The following is a 19,282-nucleotide window of genomic DNA, read 5'->3' as shown; positions in this document are numbered from 1 at the left end:
ACCTTCTGAGATCGGCTGGTGCCCGATCATGCAGGACCTGGAGGGATATTTAAGGAGCAAATCATACAGAGGGGCAAGGGGAGCCTTTGAAGAGCTGACATGGTTAGATTTGTGCTTTAGGAAGGTCACTGTGGCTTCTTAGTGGCAGCTAGATGGGGCAGAGGGCAAGGCTGAAAGTAGGAGGTGGACTAATTTGGCTGGGTTAGAGATTATGAGGGCCTGAGTGGGTAGTTTTTGGGAGAAGGCAACCCAGGACCTGTGTGCCCAAAGTAGACAGGGGACAGGACTTCCCATCCCCCAGCGTGGCCTCAGCTGGGAATAGCAGCCCCAAGTTCTCAGGCTTCTGAGTCACCTCCTTAGTTAGGTTCATGGTTGCCCCGAGGCCAGGTCAGCCTCCTTCCTCTGTCCTAATTACTTCCTGCCAAGGGAGCTGGCCACCTCCAAGTGTCCTTGACGCAACCCTTGTAGAAGCAATTGAGCATTTCAGGAGAAGGCAGGCAGCTCCAGCCACCACTGTCCCCAACTCTCTGCAGGGAACAGTGCTTCTTGGACTGTCAGGGGACGTTCTGAGAGGAACACTTCACCACCAACTCCCACCCCAACCCTTGACCATATTTCAGGTCAAGGTGGAACAGGTTACGCACTATGCAATGACCCGTGACCAGCAGGAGAGGCAGGCTGAAATGCAGCCTGTGCTCCTCTTGTGAAGCTGTGCACCCTAATATGACAGGGCTGTATTCACCTGGAGGAAGGGAGATATTTTCCTAATTAGCCCAAAGGCGCTATCCACTGCCCAGCTGCGTACTTATGGGGCTGCTTCCACTCAGAGGGGTGCCTTTTCCTAAGTCATACAAAGGGCGCCATATGGACGAATTGTAACCCTGGCTCTTGGCCTTTCTTTCCGCTGGCCACTGTCCTCTCATTTGGGCTCTTAAGAGGCCTTTCACTGGGCAGAGGGGGAAACTAAGTCCCAACGTCTGCTGCCATTAGCTTCCTTCTGAGGGAATTGCTCACAGGTCCCACATATCAGTGTCCAGTCAGGCTACAGATGGTTGGGCCAAGGGAGGACACCTGACCTAAGGGATCCCGCCAAAAGCTAAGCCAAACCAATCAGATCCTTTTGCTTGTGAATTGAAACTAAGAGGCACAGAGGGGAGTTGTCAGTCACTGGTGAGTCTTGATACCGAGTTGGAGATTCAGCCACTGTGTGCAACAAAACCAAAGAAGTCTGAAGAGAAGCCCAGGAAAAGAGCATGGATGCAAATACTGCCCAGGGAACAAGAGCCTGCAAGACCCAGAGATGGTAAGGAAGAGGCCCAGTTGCCAGTTCCAGTTCTCTTGAGGTTCAGCCAGTTTTTATTTTATTTTTATTTTTATTTTTTTATTTTTTTTGAGATGGAGTCTTGCTCTGTCACCAGGCTAGAGTGCAGTGGTGCGATCTCGGCTCACTGCAACCTCCGCTGCTCACTGCAACCTCAGCCTCCTGGGTTCAAGCAATTTTCCTGCCTCAGCCTCCCGAATAGCTGGGACTATAGGCATGCACCACCGTGCTCAGCTAATTTTTGTATTATTAGTATGTTGGCCAGGATGGTCTCGATCTCGACCTTGTGATCTGCCTGCCTTGGCCTCCCAAAGTACTGGGATTACAGGTGTGAGCCACTGCGCCCGGCCTGAGGTTCAGTCATTCTTGATTTTCCATCTTCAGAGTCCCTTATAATCTGCTCCCCCATTTCTTTGAACTAGCTCAAGTGAGTCTCATGCCATGTTCCCAGAGTCCTTGCTAGAACAAGGACCTTGGCCCTTCACTGAGTGAGCCTCCCCAGGCCTCTTCTGTCCCTTTCTCCTCACCCCAATCCTGTCCCAGTGTAGGGAAGAGCAGGAGCCCTCAGCACAGTTGCACCTTTTATTCACTGTCAGTGGGGAAAGAAACACACCACACAGCACAGGGTTGAGCAGTGAGGGCAGTCACTGAGTGCACAGCCAGAAGCAGCACATCTGGAGGGGATAGGGGGCTACACTGGAACTGGCCTCCTTCCCCTGCTACCCAGACCCCCTCTTTCCCAAGCCTCCTTTCTACTGCTGCTTAGAAGGCCCTGGGCCTGACTGGCCTCCACCAAGCAGGAAGGGCTATACACCCTGGCAGGCCCAGTCCTGCCCCCACACTCTGGCAAAGGTAAAAAGAAAACCTCGAAAATTCCAGAAAGAAAATCCCATATTTTTCTGAGACTTTTTAATTCCAAGGTTTGAATTATTTCTTTTTTCAAGAATGATGAATAAAACATGTAAGACATTCTTGACCCCACAGTGATCTCTAAAGTCAGCTCAAAGCCTCACCCAGGGTGGATCTTCAGGAAATATTTGTTGCTTCAATACATTTTTGTGTAAAAAATATTTACAGTGTCAGCTTACTACCCTGCCTGGAGACCCCCGCTTCTTCTCTTCTTCTCTTTCTTTTCTTTCCCCCATCCCACGCCATTCCTTCTCTCTCTGCAGCAAGGCAAATTTCTACCTCTAGAGACTCTGCCATTGTCAGGAAAGGATTTAGTGCCTTTACTTATGAACTAACTTTTTCTTCACTTTTGATATACAGGTAAGTTAAATAATCCTGACTACAGCTGAAAGGACTAAAGTGGCCATCTGAAGTAGCCTTTGCTGATAATTTTTAGAGATAAGAAATAAGATGCTCATCAATTAGCCCAAAAGGATGAATGAGGGTAGAGTATGTGAGAAGGCAGATTCTGGGACCTTGCAATTCACAGAGTTGTTGCAATAAGATTGGAATTTCAAAGGAGAGTTTGAATATATCAATGTTTTGATTGTCTGTATATTTTTGTGTCTGTGCAAGTCATACATAAATCTCTGCCAGCCTTGTGCTTTGTGGCAAGTCTCTCTCAGCTGGTGCAGGGACGGGAGACCTGTGTCTCTTCTCAAGGCAGGGCCAGTGCTCCACCACAGTGCTCCTGAGCACACAGTCCCTGGGACACCCAGGAGTATGCAGGAGCACGTCCTGGGCCACCTGTTGTTCCTTCCATCAGCAAGATGGTGGTCCCAGTTCCTGGCCTGGCATTGTGTGTTCACACTGCTGGGCTGTCTGAGAATATTGGGCCTGAGGAGCAAAAATCACCCATGGGTATGTGTGTCCAGAAGCCTGGAGTAATCAAACACACCTTCATGGGTAGGCATGTTTCTCTTAGTGAAGATGATGGTGGGTAAAGACAATGCAGGATGCTTCGAGGGTTCTGAGTCAGAGGCCTCCCAGGACAGCACTGAGCTGTTAGCACAGCTGCCAGAGGCAGAACACTGAGTGCTTGAAAATGTGGGGACTTCAACCAAGCTCCTATTTTTTTTGGAAGACCACAATCTCAGAAGCTTTTTAGCAGGAAGCCTATAAAGGATGAATATCAATGTAACTTGCCCTGCTGTCAACCTCTGCACAGCTTAGTCACAGAAATGGACAGGGAAGAGACTCTGAAAAGAAGAAATCCTCTTAGAGCCTTGGTTCAAGTCTTAGCCCTGTGTCACCTCCTGACTATGTGATCTTGCACAAGGGACGCTTTCTCTCTGAATCTCAGCTTCCAAGTCTAGAGAAAAGAAATGAAAATCCTCACCTCCATGGGATGTGAGTATAGAATGAGATGGGGCACGTGGCAAGCCTTTGAAAGCCATGAAATTCTGTGTGGTTGAGAATTAGGCTAGATTCAGCATTTGCAGGGAAGGAACCTCACTTAGTGAAAAGCTTTTCACCAGAAGATTTAGGTCCCAGCTAAGCCAGGCTGGTGAGCATCTATGTGTCTGTGATGCTGACTGACCGCACAAGACATACCTAATAGCCAGCTCCTGGGAGCAATGCAACATCCTTGAGGCATTGCTGGATAAACAACTGCTAGTTCCTGCCTGAGGATGTGAACTCCCCAGCCTCACCATATGGCTGGTCATGAGCAAGAGGATAGCAAAAGGATAGCAACCCAGTGGTTGCAAACCAGTGGTTGCTATCCCCAGCAAGAGGATAGCAACCCAGTGGCCTTGCTACCTCCAAGGGCCCAGTAGAGCTTGGGACCAAGCTCTATTGATCAGCATCCCCCAGAGTTTTCACCTGCAGAGAAGCAGGACAGGTGGGCACTCAGGAGTGAGGAGCATGCTGCATCTCTTTCCTGCAGGTGCAATTCCCCTGCCCCGGGCTCAGCAATCATTTCCTGCTCCCACCCTGGGCTGACAGCACCTGTGTACTAGACTGTTTTCACCGGCAGTTCAAGAGGAAATCAACTGTCACTGCATGTCAAAGGTAATTTCTGATCACAAGTACAGGAGAAAGACCTGATGAAGAAGCAAGATTAATTTTTCCGGCAGTCAAAGCATGCAGCTGTATAGCTCATGGATCCAAAATTGGGAAGCAGGCATTGGAAAGCAGAACCAGCACACTTGGAAGATGATGAACTACCTGGCAGATCTAAGATTTGGGGTTAGAAAAAGCCTTTCAAACAGAGCATGCCTGGCACATTTTTAGGCATTTCGTCCATAAATTATGTCTGGGTGCCTAAACAGTGGCCAGGTGAGCCTTTTCTTCTAGCTCTTTCTGATTCTGTGGCAGTGAAGGAACAAGTCCAGTTCTGAAACTAAACCCAATCCAGAAACGAACTACCAAGATACGGAATATACACTAGTTTCACTCTTTGCAAACCTTGTTTTTTCCTGTCCCTGAAGTCAGCACCCAACCGGAGTAAGTATGTAGCAGAAAGTTGCTTGTTGAATTGAAAAAGGTAATAAAAAGGAAGAGCTGAAGCAGCAAAAACTGCTGAGAGTGGCAGCTCAGGACTTAGTCTTAAAAAGTGTTATCTGGTAAATTTCATGGTCTTTTCTCCCATTTTTCTCAGGTTTTTTCCCCTTGAAAATTAATATTTTCTCTATTCATTTAATCATTTTATAAGAAACCAAGTAATATAGAGTATATTTTAACCTCCTGAAATAATAAAATGACTGTAGCTCCTTTAAAGGGTACTAAAAAAATAAGTATTACATAAATTTCATTTTTCTTAAAACTTTCACTCACCTGGCTCCTAAACTTCCAAATGCTTTTCATTTCGTCCTTCTGCAGCTTTGTGTGGAGCTGAGCTGGAAGATGAAATAGCTCCTCCCAGACTAACCAGCCTTCCAGCACCTTCTGCTTAGCTGAGACCCTGACGGCTGGAAGTTTGCCTCACAACCCTATGAGCTTCCAGAGGGCACAAGATGTGTCTTGTAAATGACCATATCCTTAGCACCAAACAGGTGCTCAGTAATCATTAGCTGAAGAAAGGACTGAATGAACGCTCCAAAGGCTGGGGCTGGAAGGGCCAGGTAGAGTAGAAGGGATGGGGAAGAGACCACCTTTATGGGATCTGGAGCCTCAGGAATGGACAGACCCAATTTGGCCCTGTGACAGGCCTGTGGGACCACATCCTATAAAGCATAATCCCAGGATCAAGAGAATTCCGAACCAGAACCCCAGGCCCCCAACTCCTTAACCTCACCTCCTGGGGCAAAAGCCAACTCCCCTATGCCCAATGGACATTGGTTCTGTGCCAAGTGGGAGGTGGGGCTAGAAGACAGGGTACTGGAGGACCTGTCTCTTTTGCAGGGTGAGGTGGTCCCTCAAAGATCTTGATGGAGGGGAGGAAGGGCTTGGGCAGAGGACTGGGTGGGCCAGAGAGGGGGGCTGGAGTGTCCCTCCTCCTGGGAGGCCAGCCAGAGAGGTCATCAGGTTGGGAGGTGGCCATGCCCCTTCTGGCCAGGGACCCTGCCCCTCACCAGCTTCTACTTCTGCATGTCACACTGCAGCAGCAACACAATGGATGGGTCACTCTTGGCTGCCTCCTTGAACTCCTCCAATGTAATCTGGTCGTCCTTATCCTGGTCCATCTTCTTGAAGATCTTGTCCACACGCTGCTGGGGCGTGAGCCCGTCCTGGTTCATGCGCATCATGATCACGGTGCCCACCATCTTGTAGATTGCCTGGTGAGGGAAGGAGGAGGGAGGTGTGAACACCCACAAGGGGCCCTGAGAAGGAGGGAGGTGTGAACACCCACAAGGGGCCCCGAGAAGCAGCGGGTGAAGGAAAGGGATCTGGCAGGGAGAACACTGGGGGTTGGTGAGGATACTGGAAGGTATATGTGGTCATTAAGACTGGATATTTAATGAGCAACTCTTTTTTTTTTTGAAACAGAGTTTCGATCTTGTTGCCCAGGCTGGAGTGCAATGGCGCGATCTCGGCTTACTGCAACCTCTGCCTCCTGGGTTCAAGTGATTTTCCTGCTTCAGCCTCCTGAGTAGCTGGGATTACAGGCATGCACCAACACGTCCCGCTAATTTTTGTATTTTTAGTAGAGACGGGGTTTCACCATGTTGACCGGGTTGGTCTCGAACTCATTACCTCAGGTAATCCACCGGCCTCAGCCTCCCAAAGTGCTAGGATTACAGGCGTGAGCCACCACGCCCAGCCCTCAACTAATTTTTTATTTAGACTAAATAATATTTATGTGGATGAAACATGCCAGAAGCCCAACTCCGTGGAGACCTTACTGATGGGGCTCCTGGCTCCCCGTATGACCACCTTCCTATCACTCTCTCCCTCTCATGGCTCTCCCACCACCGGGCCTCCTGGCCCCTCCTTGAACTCTGCAGAGAAAGGCCGACCTGCCTTAATTGCCCCTCAGCATGGAACGCTTTCCCCCAGGCATCTTGCAGTAAAGGCCTCACCCCATTCAGGCTGCTGCTAACTTTCCATCTTATATAAAGTAACTTCTCCATCACGCGCTCTCCCTGCACTTGCTTAGTGTATCTTCCTCATAGCACCTACGGCCTGACCCCGCATGTCTTCATTCATTAATTTTTTTAAAAAATTTCTCACTAGAAGGAATGCCCCATGAAAGCAAGAACTGGCAGGCGCTCAATCCCTGCCTGTTGACAGAATGAGTTGAAAACATCAGCTATGAGGTCAGACTCCCTGGATTGGAATCAGGAACCCGGCCGTTTCCTCCTCTGCCAAATGGGGTTTGGGACAGTAACCACCCCCTCCGCCCCGTCGAGTGTCGGGTAAAGCATTTAGCCTGGGCCTGTAGCGGGGTGGTAGGAGGCGGGATCTCAGGCTGGGGAGCAGCGGGGAGGCCCCGAAGCCCGAGAGCAGCGCGGAGGCAGGGGCGGGGATGGCGAAGCGCTGGCCTCGGGAACAGCAGCGCCCGCGCGGCCCCGCACCTCGATGATCTCCAGCATCTCCAGGCGCGTGATGCGCCCGTCGCCGTCCAGGTCGTACATCTCAAAGGCCCAGTTGAGCTTCTGCTCGAAGCTGCCGCGGGAGGTGACCGACAGGGCGCAGATGAACTCCCGGAAGTCGATGGTGCCGTCGCCGTTCTTGTCGAAGGTGCGGAAAGCGTGCTGCGCGAACTTGGAGGCGTCGCCGTAGGGGAAGAACTGAGGGGGGTGCGGTGGGTTGGGGCGCAGCGACAGCCCCGCCCAGCCCGCCCCCATCTCAGGGAACCTCCCCTGCACCCCGGGTGCCTCGCCTCCTCCCACCCCGGGTGCCTTGCCTCCGCCACCCCGGGTGCCTCACCTCCCCCGCACCCCGGGTGCCTCGCCTCCCCTCCCACCCCGGGTGCCTCGCCTCTTCTCATCCCAGGGTGCCCTGCCTCCCTCACCCCCGGTTCCTCACCTCCCCCAACCCGGGTACTTGGCTCCCTCACACCAGGTGCCGGCCGCCCACCTTGATGTAGAGCTGCTGAAACTCCTCCAGGTTGAGGATGCCGCTGGGGCAGTCCTTCAGGAAGCCCTTGTACCACTGCTTCAGCTCCTGCTCGCTGAACTCAGTGTTCTGAACAAGGTCCTCCAGCACCTCGGGGGCCAGCTTGCTGTTGGTCTTCCCCATGGCGGGGCCTGTGGGACAGAGGGATTCTTCCGACTGGGTCCGGGGAAAGGCCCTGCCTCAGCCACAGCTGCCCCCTCCCCTGCCACACACAGGGTGGGGTTGCAGGTTCCTTCCCCTCATGACACTCCCCCATAATGGGGCCTCCTCTCCCCTCACAACACCTGCATTCAGGTAGGTTTCTTCTCCTAGCCCCGGGGGTCTCCCGCCTTCCAGGTCTCAGCTCTCCTCCTCACTGACCGTGCAGCACTCCACAGTCTTCATCCTCTCCCCTCCTGCTCACACCTTTCATGGCTCCCGTGCCCACAGACTAAGGCCTTGACTCCTCTCCTTGCCATTTAGGGCTTTCTGAAGTCAGCCCCCACCCTCCTTGGCAGACTTCTGTCCTGAGAAGGGACCCAAGGTAGGTTCCTTGTGTGTCCCCTTGGCACTGTCTCCCAATTTCTTCCTCAAGGCTTTCTTGGGCCACCCCAGCAGGGAGCTTCTCTCCCTCTTTCCTCCGTACAAATAGAAATCCTCTACTGACATTTGGCTTTTCATTAATCCATTCATTCCCTGAGCATTTATTGAGACTGACTGTGTGCTAGGCCCTGTGCCAGTGATGGAGATGAAGCAGACATGAGCCAACCTTCAATAACTTGTAACTGGGTCAAAGAGGCAGATGGTTGGTTACAAAGGGCCTCCAATCCATGCCAAGAAATTGGAGGGAACAGACGCTCCTGGGATTTTTTAAAACAAGGGCTGGGAAGATTGCATTCATTCCACAATATTTACAGAATGCTTATGATATACCCAGTCTTGAACGAGTCACTGGGGACCCAAGAAAAGGTACGTGTTTTAAAATTTTTCCAGGCTGGGCACCGTATTTCATGCCTATAATCCCAGTACCTTGGGAGGCTGAGATGAGAGGACAGCTTGAGGCCAGGAGTTTGAGACCAGCCTAGGCAATACAGTGACACCTAGTCTCTACAAAAAATTTAAAAATTTGGCTGGGCGCGGCCGGGCACGGTGGCTCACACCTGTAATCCCAGCACTTTGGGAGGCCAAGGTGGGTGGATCACGAAGTCAGGTGATCAAGACCATCCTGGCTAACACGGTGAAACCCTGTCTGTACTACAAATACAAAAAAATTAGCTGGGCGTCGTGGCAGGTGCCTGTAGTCCCAGCTACTCGGGAGGCTGAGGCAGGAGAATGGCGTCAACCCAGGAGGCAGAGCATGCAGTGAGCTGAGATCGCGCCACTGCACTCCAACCTGGGTGACACAGTGAGACTCCACCTCAAAAAAAAAAAAAAAATATTGGCCAGGCGCAGTGGCTCACGCCTGTAATCCCAGCACTTTGAGAGGCTGAGGCAGGTGGATCACGAGGTCAGGAGATCAAGACCATCCTGGCTAACACAGTGAAACCCCATCTCTACTAAAAATACAAAAAATTAGCCAGGCATGGTGGGGGGCGCCAGTAGTCCCAGCTACTTGGGAGGCTGAGGCAGGAGAATGGCATCAACCCCAGAGGCGGAGCTTGCGGTGAGCCGAGATCGCGCCACTGCACTCCAGCCTGGGCGACAGAGTGAGACTCCGTCTCAAAAAAAAAAAAAAAAAAAAAAAAATTCACTGAGTGTGGTGGTGCATGCCTGTAGTCCCAGCTACTTGGGAGGCTAAGATGGGAGGATCACTTGAGCCTGGGAGGCAGGGGTTGCAGTGAGCTGAGATGGCACCACTGTACTACAGCCTGGGCGATAAAGAAAGGCCCTGTCTCAAAAAAGAAAAAAAAGAATTTTTCCTTTGGCCACAGCATGCAAGATGACCTTTGGTGGGGGCAGGTAGGTAGAGCAGGGAGGGGCCTGCTACACAGTTCAGGTGAGAGACAATGCTGCCAGAGTAAGGGTCGTGGAGAGACGTGGATGGGCTGAGACGTTAAGAAGGGCACTGGCAGGACTTTGCAGTTGATTGGATGTGGGAGTAAGAGGAACAGAGGAGTTGAGGCAGAGGCTCAGATTTGAGCCTCAGTGGATAGAAGTGTTGTTGCTGAGAAGCAGGTTTGGGAAGGATCAAGAGTTATTCCCCAGTGGGAATGTGAGGCCGTAAGTGGGCTGTGCCAGGGGAAGTGTTTGAAGAGGTACAGGCCCTCCTCAGGAAGTGTGGCCAGACCTTGAAGGCAGAGTGGACCCTCCTCTCTGACCTCCCTGGGAGGAATGTCCCTGCAGAGTCTGGGTTTCCCAGGACATGGCTTGGGAGGTGCCTCTGACCTGCCTAGAGTCTCTTTGGAAGAGGGTCAGGCTCCCACCCCAGGTAGCCTGTCCTCAAGATACTCTGGAAAAGGAAGCCCTTGGGCTGGCAGAAGGAATTCCACTCCCATAGCCCGATGTCTGCCAGTGGGCTTCTAATTCTTACAACTGGGAAAACACTAAACAGCAAATCTGAGGTTGGTCCATTCCTTCCCACTCCCCTTTGCTGGGCTGACCTCAGGCTAGTTACATATCCTCTCTGGGCCTCAGATTCCTCCACTGGGCCATAAGGAAGACCAAGGAGCAGTGCAGGTAGCAACATCCTTCCCCACTCCCAGAGGATGAGGAATTGTATGCCCTCAGGAAAAGCCAGGGAGGGGGAGCATGCCATCTTCAGGAACCTGAGGCTGGGCGGAAAATGGCTACACTGAGGCCAGAGCAAGGATGCCTCTGGAACACCCATAGGCAAAAGGAGGCAGGCCTCACCCCTCTCCCAAATCCAAAGGACTCTCAAGCCTCAGGGTATAGTCAAGGAAGCTGGAGAAGTCAGGCAGAGATGTCTGATGGGGGGAGGCACAGCCTCTCCAGCTGTCTTCCGTAGGATGTGCCTGAGAGTCAGCATGAGGGGCTGGGTCTGTGTGTGGGAGCATGTCAATGTCTGAGGCTGCAAATCTGTCAGAGTGCACACGTCTCTCTGTGTGTGTCACAGTGTCTGTGTGGCTCTCACCTTATACCCCTTTTCTCCTCCCTGCTCTGTGCTGCCTTCTCCACAATTCTCTGTCTCCTAGGGTCCTTCCTGTTCCCTGCTTTTATTGGGTCTCAGACCCAGACTATGCCTCCTCCTTTATTTCTCCTCATTCCCTCTAGATCATCAGAAGGTCAAAGCTGAGCCTGGGCAAGATAATGAAACCCTGTTTCTATATAAAATTTAAAAATTAGCCAGACATGGTAGCATGTGCCTGTAGTCCCAGCTGCTCAGAGGCTGAGGTGGGAGGATCACTTGAGCCCAGGAGGTTGAGGCTGCAGTGAGCCGTGATTGAGCCACTGCACTCAAGCCTGGGCAACAGAGCAAGACCCTGTCTCAAAAAAAAAAAAGTAAATAAAAAATTAAGAAAAGAAGGTCAAAACTGGCCGTGCCCTTTAAGATCATCCCCTTATTTCAGTGAAAATGGAAATTGAGAGATAGGAGAAAACTGGCTCAGGGTTACACAGCAGGTCAGTGGGAGGGCCCAGATGAGCACTCAGGCTGAATCCGTGCTACCTGCCTGGGCCACCGTCTCCAAATCATGGCTACTCTTGTTCAGCACAGACCTTCTCCACCCACATCTGCCCTCTGGGAAAATCAGAGCTCTGATCTCCCTTTTGGCCGCAGTGGAACCATCTGGGGCCACAATCTCTGACACCCAGGAGATAGCCACCCTAGGGGTGTCCACCAGCACCTCTGAGACAGCAAGTCTACAGCCAGACTCGCTCCCAACCAGAGATGGTCAGACTGTCTCTGTTGCCCCTTCCTTCTCTCCCTCATCCCCGGGGTGTGGGGAACACAATCTTAGTTACCTTCATTTTTTCCCTTCCCTTTGCCCTAGGTCTAACTTGCCATCAAGTCCTGTTGTCTCTTATTTTGAAATGCTCTTGGTACCTTCATTATGTCCATAGCCAGGGACACAGCCGAGGGGGCTGAAATCAAGCTATGCTCATGCCCATGGGGCTTCCCTGCCTGGCAGGAAGTGCCTTTCTTTTGATTCCTCTGTTAGGAGGGAATGGCTTTTTCCCCCCGAAAGTTACAATATAGACTAGAAGTAGCCATGCCCATGGGCCCCCTGAAACTCTAGAATCCTCTAGAATCTGGTCTCAAAGTGCCCACCTATCTCGCCTCAGCTCTCATTGCTCACTCACCACCGCATACTCCTCTCAAGCCAGCCTTCTCACAGCCAGACACGCCTCACCTCTTTGCTAAGCTATTTTCCTCTCCCCTAATATCCTTTCTTCTCTCCTGGACTATAATCAGTCTTCAGGGCCTGGTTGAAGCCTGCTTCCTTATGATCAGCCTTTTCCAGTCTGGACAGTGGAGAGTCAGCAGCCCAAGCTCAGCACTTTGGGCATGAGTCAGTCCCCCACAGGCGTGTAGACTTCATAGCCCTCTGACCCTCACCTGGTGCTGTAGAATTCCAGGATGCAGTCTGATTTGAGACAGGTCTTTGCATTAAACCCCTGCCTGAGTCAGAAAAAAAATCCTCCAGACCTTTTTGCTCAATGGCAAGGAGTTGATCCCCTCCAATATGCCCCAGTCCACTTTTGAGCAGGTTGAAGCGTGAGAAAAGTTTATTTTTCCCATGGGGAAAATAAAAGTGCTTTTCCCTATGCACTCACTTCTCCCAGTGAGTGCTTAGTCCTCACTGAGTCTGGGACCCATAAGAGCAGGGGTTTTTCTCTCTTATAGCTCCCCTACCCTGGTTCCCACCCTGCCTTCTGTGCCTGCACAGAACTGCCCTGTGGAGACGCAGTGGCAATGCCTAGGACACAGTGATGTTCAATGAATGTCTCTTGGTGGATTACGTAAGAGGAGCAGAACCCCCTTCTTCCTCCCTGGATCTGTGTCAGGCTGTTTTGTTTATCTGTGTTCTCCTGCTATCACACCCACTTCAGAGACAATGGAACCCAGACCTAGGGGAAGGAAGGGTTCACCCCAGGTCAACTATAGCCCATCAGCAGCAAAGTGAAGGCCAGAACCCAGCTGGGGACATGCTCTGCTGGAGCTGTGGCCCTGCTGAACATGGGCAGGCTCCTCTGCTTACCTCTTGAGGGCTGTCCTCCAGCTATGAAGGAGCTGGGACTGTCCCATACACAAAACCATTGTCCCAGTGTGCCCAGAGGTTTCTTCAAGAGGGCTAAGGGCTGTGGGCTTTGAATGGAGAGGTGGCTGAGGCTTTGAATGGGAGGGACTGAAGGAGGCAATAATCCCACACCCTCACCCAGCTTCAGAGGAGCTGGTGCTGAGGTGGTTGCCATGGTGACAATAGCTCCCTGGTCAGGAGATTTTCTCTCTTTCCTCTCCTCCCTTTGCTCTTCCCCAAGCAGCAGCAATAGCAGCAGCAACCAGGTCTTTTCCCTCTCCTTCTTAATGAGAGGCAGGGGATGACAAACAAAGAGTAATCCCAGCTGGCCACCTACAATTTGGAGCTGTCCATGTCAGGATGGGCTGGTGGTCTAGGAGGGACTCCTAATAGAAGGGGCCTAGAGAATGTGTGGGAGGAGGTAGCCTGTACCTAGGCTGGTTAAGAAGGAATGTGTCTTCAGTGAGTTCTAAACCAACCCCGCCCCCCTCAGGTCTCCTCTCTTTAATGTCCTCTTGGTTCAGGATCCTGTTTTTCCATAATCAGCCATAGAACCAGAGTGTCTCAGTGCCAGAAGGCTGTTCAAGTTCATCTCACCCAGTCTACCCTCTCTGTTATACCTCTCCCCATTTTCATGAAGGATCAGAGAGGGGAGTGACTTTGCCAAAGTCAAACTTTGGCTGTACAAGATTTGAACCCAGCTCATCTGCCCTCCAGGTATAGTTCACTTTAGGGCCAAGAGCAATACAGCCCACATGGCACTTTGGCAAGGTCCCCACGGAGCAGCAGGAAGGTGGGAGAGAGGGAGCAAATAGTCATACAAATTAGAAAGACATTTGACAGGCAGAATGAGAGGATTTGGTGCCTGGCTGTGAGGGGGGAGGGAGGAGGTATGGAGGTTGGGGCCTTGGCAGCAACTGGACTGACGGTATGGGTGGTCTGCTGGGGGTGGTGTCTTTGGTTCATCCTCCCGCCAGGATGAGAGATGCCAAATATGGGGCCTCTGCCTAGCACTGGGGACCACTGGGGAGGGCTGTCGAGACTGTGAGGAGAAAAACTGGGGAAGGGGGATTGTCCCCCCCTCAGGTATGCTGTGGGCTCTGTCAGCTTGAGGGGTGGGATGTGGGGACAGTGTCTGGGGACAACGTCTGGGGACAACGAGGAGGGAGCGCTCTGTGGAGGGGGAGGCTGTCTTTGGGGGCAGGGGCTCCCTGATGAGAAGTGGCTAGGGGCTATCCGTGGAGGTGGGAGTTTGCCATGGTGCTGGGCAGACAACCCATATCCAAACAGGAGGGAGGGTGACCAGCGCCTCCAGCTAGCACCAGCGCCACCACACCCCCAGATGTGTGTGTGTGCATCTGTGTGTGTATGTGTGTGTGCGCGCGTGTATGTTGGGGGCCATAGCAATGGTTGTTCTCACCTGAGCTGGGGATAAGTAGGCGGCTCTGCCTCCTTCTCTGCACCCATGGGCCTGGACTGAGGTGGGGGTCTCCTGCCCAGGGGTGGGCTCTTCAGTTGCTGCCGCCTAAGGCGGAACCACGGGTCAGGGAGGTGAATCAGGGCAGGACATGAGGATGGGAAGGGAGAGTGGAGGGGGAGGGGGCCAGGGCCTCCGCCCGGTGGGTTTGTTGCCTTGAGGACCCGGTCCCACTCGCATTACCTGAGGCCGGTCGCCGGGTCGCTGGATGGCTCCGAGCCTCGGCGGGCCGCGGGAACCGAGGCTGGCTCGCGGGCCGGCAGCTGTGCTCTCCGAGGTCTGCGCCGGAGCCGCCTTCCAGCTCTTGTATCACTATGTGCCTCCCGAAGGCGACACTATTTGCATAAGCCCCGCCCCATCCCGGGCAGGTTGCACGGCTATTGGCTCCTCTGGAGCGGAGTGGCAGGCGGGGTTTCAGGTGGGGACCGGGTGGCCGGAGAGGCCCGGCAGCAGGAGCGCGCCCCGCCTGCCCGCGCTGACCTTCCCGGAGTCGCCGGGAAGCGGGAGGGCTGCACCCCCATCTGCACCCCTGCCCTGAGGCTCAGCCCCCGGCTTACAAGTCTGGGGTGGAAAGGGTCGACGATGAAAGTGGATTCTCAAAAACAACCTCACCGTTGCTATGGAAACGGGAGAACCACAGCCGAATCTCTAAGCTTCCTTTCCTGGGCCCCAGCATGGGTGGGGGCGGAAGAGGGGATGAGTCACAAGATGAGACCCCCCCACACACACCCATATCCCACCCGAAATTGGGAGGGGCCAAAGAGGAGCTGGGGAGGAGCTGGGTGGGAGAGGAAGGAGGTGGCTGGTCAGCAGTCCACATCTCTGCGTCCCCCCTCCCCACGCATCCACTCCCCTCACGCCGTGGGGCAGAGAGGAGGGTGCTGGTTGCGCGCGGAGAGCGCGGTATGGGTGGCGAAGTCCCAGCCTCTACCTAGCCCCGCGCTAGTCGTGGGTTCCCTCCAGCCACCCCTCTGGCCCTTCATTCCGGTCCCTCCCCAGACGGGCCCTCCTCCTTTCTCATGGACCCCCAAGAGGCCTCTCGCGTTCTCCCCCGAAGGACCCCTATGCCTAGCCATGGATCCTCCATTCCCCACCCTCCCGTTTTCCCGTCCCGTAGACGGAGCCGGTCCCCAGCCGCCGCCAGTCTCCGGCCTCGGATGTTGACACAAACCCGAGGCGGTTTACACTGAGCGGGTCTGGAAGCTTTCAGGGCCCCGGCAACACCTCCTCCCCGCACTTGGGGGTCTCCCCACAGCCCGGGCCGGCCGCCTGGGCTGCACTGGCGTCTGAGAGCTCCTGACACAAGGCTGTGGGAAGGAACCCTTTTAAGCCAAACTGGGGGCAAAAGGGGAGCAAGACATCCCAGGGCTGGGCCACGTGCGGGGCAGGGACTTCTAAGGATCTGTCGAAAGTCGGGGCGGACGGCTGGGGATTGGCCTAATCGGAGCGCGGACGCTGAAGAGCAGCGGTGAGAGGCGGGGCTTCTGCCCGCGCGGCGAAGGTAGAGGTGGGCTGGGCGGGGCGTTGGAGGATGGGGTCAGACCTGCCGCGAGTGGGGGCGAGGCTTCTGGAGCTGGTCCCAGAAATGCCTGGGCCAGGCTCGCTGGGGGAGGAACCCGTGGACGTCCCTTTTCTTTAGGACCTGTCCCGTTGCCCCTTGAAACGGTTTTGCTCTACCATTCTCGCGGCTGCGGGCTATGCCTTCTCTCTGCGGCCTTAGCAGGGGGCTGAGGGCTCCAAGGAACCTGCAGCTGTAGGAGAAGGCGCGTCCTTGGCACTATGGGTTGGTGACTCATGAAAGACAGGTGTTTGAAGCTCTAACTCTTTCACTTCTCTGATACCTTCTCAGCTCTGGGTCTTGGGGACCCAGAGATGAGCGAGAACCCCCCTTGCTCACAGTTAACCATAATCCAAGGCGTGAAGAAGTGGGGAGAGGCAGCACAGGTTACTAGAAGTGGTATCTGAAACCCTAACATTGACTGACCCAAGTTCATATTGCTAACATTGAGTCTCATTTTTGCCAATGATTCCATTTACGACCATGGGCAAAACCCTTCTCATTCTGGGCCTCCCAGTCTGTGAAATGTGGGAGCTGGCTCAAGAGGTCCAGAGGAGCAGGGGGAAATTTTCAACCAGGTGGGTGAAGAAAGACTGTCCCTTGGACAGAAGTATGTGGACATGAATCTGACTGCTCCACTTAAGAGTCCTGAGCCCCTTAACAATAGCTAATGTGTATCGAGAGCTTACTTTGTGTCATGTGCTATTCTAGCATATTATATGTTACCATATAATATAAATTGGGAATAAGTTACTCAATTTATTCCCCATAAGAGCTCTGTGAGGCAGGTTCTATTATTACTCCTACTTAACAGATGAGGAAATCGAGGCACAGAGCGGTTAAGTGACTGACCCAAGTTCACATTGCTAGTAAAGAGAGCTCCAGTGCTGGGATTTGAACCCCAGCAGTCTAGCCTCAGAGCCCACACTTCTAATCAGTACACAATACTGCCTCTTCTTATGGTCCTTCAAGTCCTTAAGGGTAAGGACCTTAGATTGGAATATTTGTTTCTGATTCCCCAAGGTATTAGAAAGGCAAAATCCAGCCTCCTGGGCAGCCCTTCTGTCTCAGGTGAACAAGATATGGGATTCCAGCAGTACAGTAAACTAGAAGTAGTGAAAACAAGAAGCCCTCCTGGGCTGGGTGTGATGGCTCACACCCAGGATTTATGCCTGTAATCCTAGCACTTTGGGAGGCTGAGGCGGGTGGATCACTTGAGGTCAGGAGTTTGAGACCAGCCTGGCCAACATGGCAAAACCCTGCCTCCACTAAAAATACAAAATACAAAAATACAAAAATAAGGAGGCTGAGGCAGGAGAATCGCTTGAACCCAGGAAGCAGAGGTTGCGGTGAGCTGAGATCACGCCACTGCACTCCAGCCTGGGCAACAGAGTGATACACACACACACACACACACACACACACACACACACACACACAAAGAAGCAGCCCTCCTGAACTGCAAGGGGGCCAGAGTGTGGCTTCTCCTGGCCATCCTATCCTCCAGGCATGACTACCTATGCAGCCTCACCCATGAATCATCTTGGGGCCATGTGACTATTCCTGAACTGCCAGTCATAACCCAGCTTCACCTGTTCATCATACTCAACTTTGAGGCCCTGATATTGGACCCTGCCTCTGTTCCCTTCAGTTTGATGTTTAAAGCAATAACAGCTGACATTGACTGAATTGCCTCACTGTCTACCAGACTATCTGCCAAGTCCTTTATCTGCATCATCTTACTTAATCCAGAAGATGACCACTACTAGGGATGATATTAAAAATATCTAACACTCCATTCAGGCATAAGCGTTATCAATCAGAACGGATACTGGCCTTAGTGCTAGATCAAGGTCTTAGTAGCTCTCTGTTCTGCCAAGAGTTAACACTTAGGTTATTGGATCAGTGAGGCAGGCAGGGAGAAGCAAGCATAGTAAGGAGTCAAAGGCTATGGCTGTTTACCAATCAATTTGGAAGTACTTTTATGTTTTAATAACCAGTTTAGCTGTACAGTGCATAGGGACTGAATTTCAGCCCTTGTTTCATTACTTCATTTCATGGCACAGGATGGAGCCTCAGAAAGGTTAGACAACTTGTCCATTGTAACACAGCTCATTAGTCAAAGAACTGGGATTCCCACCTAGGTCTGACTTCAGAGCCCACACTCTTAACCACTGGCTGACTTGTGTTCCTGAGAAGGGGTAGCATCCAGAATTGAGTTGGGATTTCCACTATTATGAGCCAGAGGAATGTGGCTTAAGTTTTGGGCCTTTGTCATGGCCTTACTGTTCTCAGGCTTGGAGTCTTGGCAAACACCTGTTCCACATTGTTGAAGGAGCAGGCTCTGCAGAATGAGGAGGCAAAATCAAGCTGCACTGAAGGACAGGGTGGCTGTGCAGGAGGCCCCACAAAGGGGCACAGAGGGGAGTGAGCCCAGCAGGGTTTGGGTGAGGACAGAGGTCTGCAGACAGTGGCCACTTCAAGTTGTTTCATCTAAGTGCTAGCATTCCACTCCTCCTTGGTCCTGAACAGTGCCTTTATGATGGATAGTGCCTTCCTGATTCCCTGGGTTTTCTCTGCCTTGGCTAGTGCAGCCTCGTGACAGCTGGAATTCCCCTAGGTCTTAGATAGTTCACCGTCTTCTTTGTGGCTGGGAGAGAGTGAGATCACCAGAGTTGGGTTCCTTCCTTTTATGCTATTGGCTAAGCACGATTTTTTTTAAGAAGTCTCTCTATTATTTGGAAGAAGGAGAAGGAAAAGAAGAAGGAGAAGAGAAGAGAAGAGAAAGAAAAGAAGGAAGAAAGAAGAAAAAAGACAACAACTACAGAGAGAGTGGAAGTTCCCTATAACTCCTTGCATGATAACTGCAGGGGACCTTGTGGTTTTGCCTGTCCTGAATCTATTCCCTCTTATTCTATTGGAGAAGCCATATGTATAATGGGTTAAGTGCACAGACTTACAGCCAGGTTGCCTAGGTTTGCATCCCACAGTTGTCACTTACCAGCTGTGTGACTACAGGCACATTACTTTACCTCTCTGTGTCTCTGTCTCTTTATCTGTAAAATAGGGATAATAAAATTAGTATTGGCCGGGAGCGGTGGCTCATGCCTGTAATCCCAGCACTTTGGGAAGCCAAGACAGGTGGATCACCTGAGGTCAGGAGTTTGAGACTAGCCTAGCCAACATGGTAAAACCCTATCTCTACTAAAAACATGCCAGGCTGGGAGCAGTGCCTCGCGCCTGTAATCCCAGCACTTTGGGAGGCCGAGGCAGGTGGATCACCTGAGGTCAGAAGTTTG

General features: G+C 52.5%; 1 protein-coding gene across 3 annotated transcripts; it reads right to left on the bottom strand.

Annotated features, from left to right (window-relative positions):
- Positions 1-1,889: 1,889 nt before the first annotated feature.
- HPCAL4 (hippocalcin like 4) lies at positions 1,890-15,035 on the bottom strand. 3 transcript variants are annotated; one of them, XM_009454494.4, is made up of 5 exons: positions 14,609-15,035; positions 14,369-14,473; positions 7,733-7,902; positions 7,228-7,443; positions 1,890-5,988 (listed from the first exon to the last, which is right to left on the bottom strand). In XM_009454494.4, exons 3-5 carry the CDS (start codon positions 7,892-7,894, stop codon positions 5,791-5,793), a joined length of 576 nt encoding a protein of 191 aa, XP_009452769.1. In that variant the 5' UTR covers positions 7,895-7,902; positions 14,369-14,473; positions 14,609-15,035; the 3' UTR covers positions 1,890-5,790. The 3 variants fall into 3 exon arrangements, with proteins under 3 accessions (XP_009452769.1, XP_001161893.2, XP_009452776.1); XM_001161893.7 differs by lacking the exon at positions 14,369-14,473 and having other exon boundaries at positions 14,609-15,023; XM_009454501.4 differs by lacking the exons at positions 7,228-7,443; positions 14,369-14,473 and having other exon boundaries at positions 14,609-14,736.
- Positions 15,036-19,282: the final 4,247 nt, after the last annotated feature.

Source organism: Pan troglodytes, chromosome 1 (assembly GCF_028858775.2).
Source record: "Pan troglodytes isolate AG18354 chromosome 1, NHGRI_mPanTro3-v2.0_pri, whole genome shotgun sequence".
Lineage (NCBI taxonomy): Eukaryota > Metazoa > Chordata > Mammalia > Primates > Hominidae > Pan > Pan troglodytes.
This window is presented reverse-complemented; position numbering and strand designations above follow the sequence as displayed.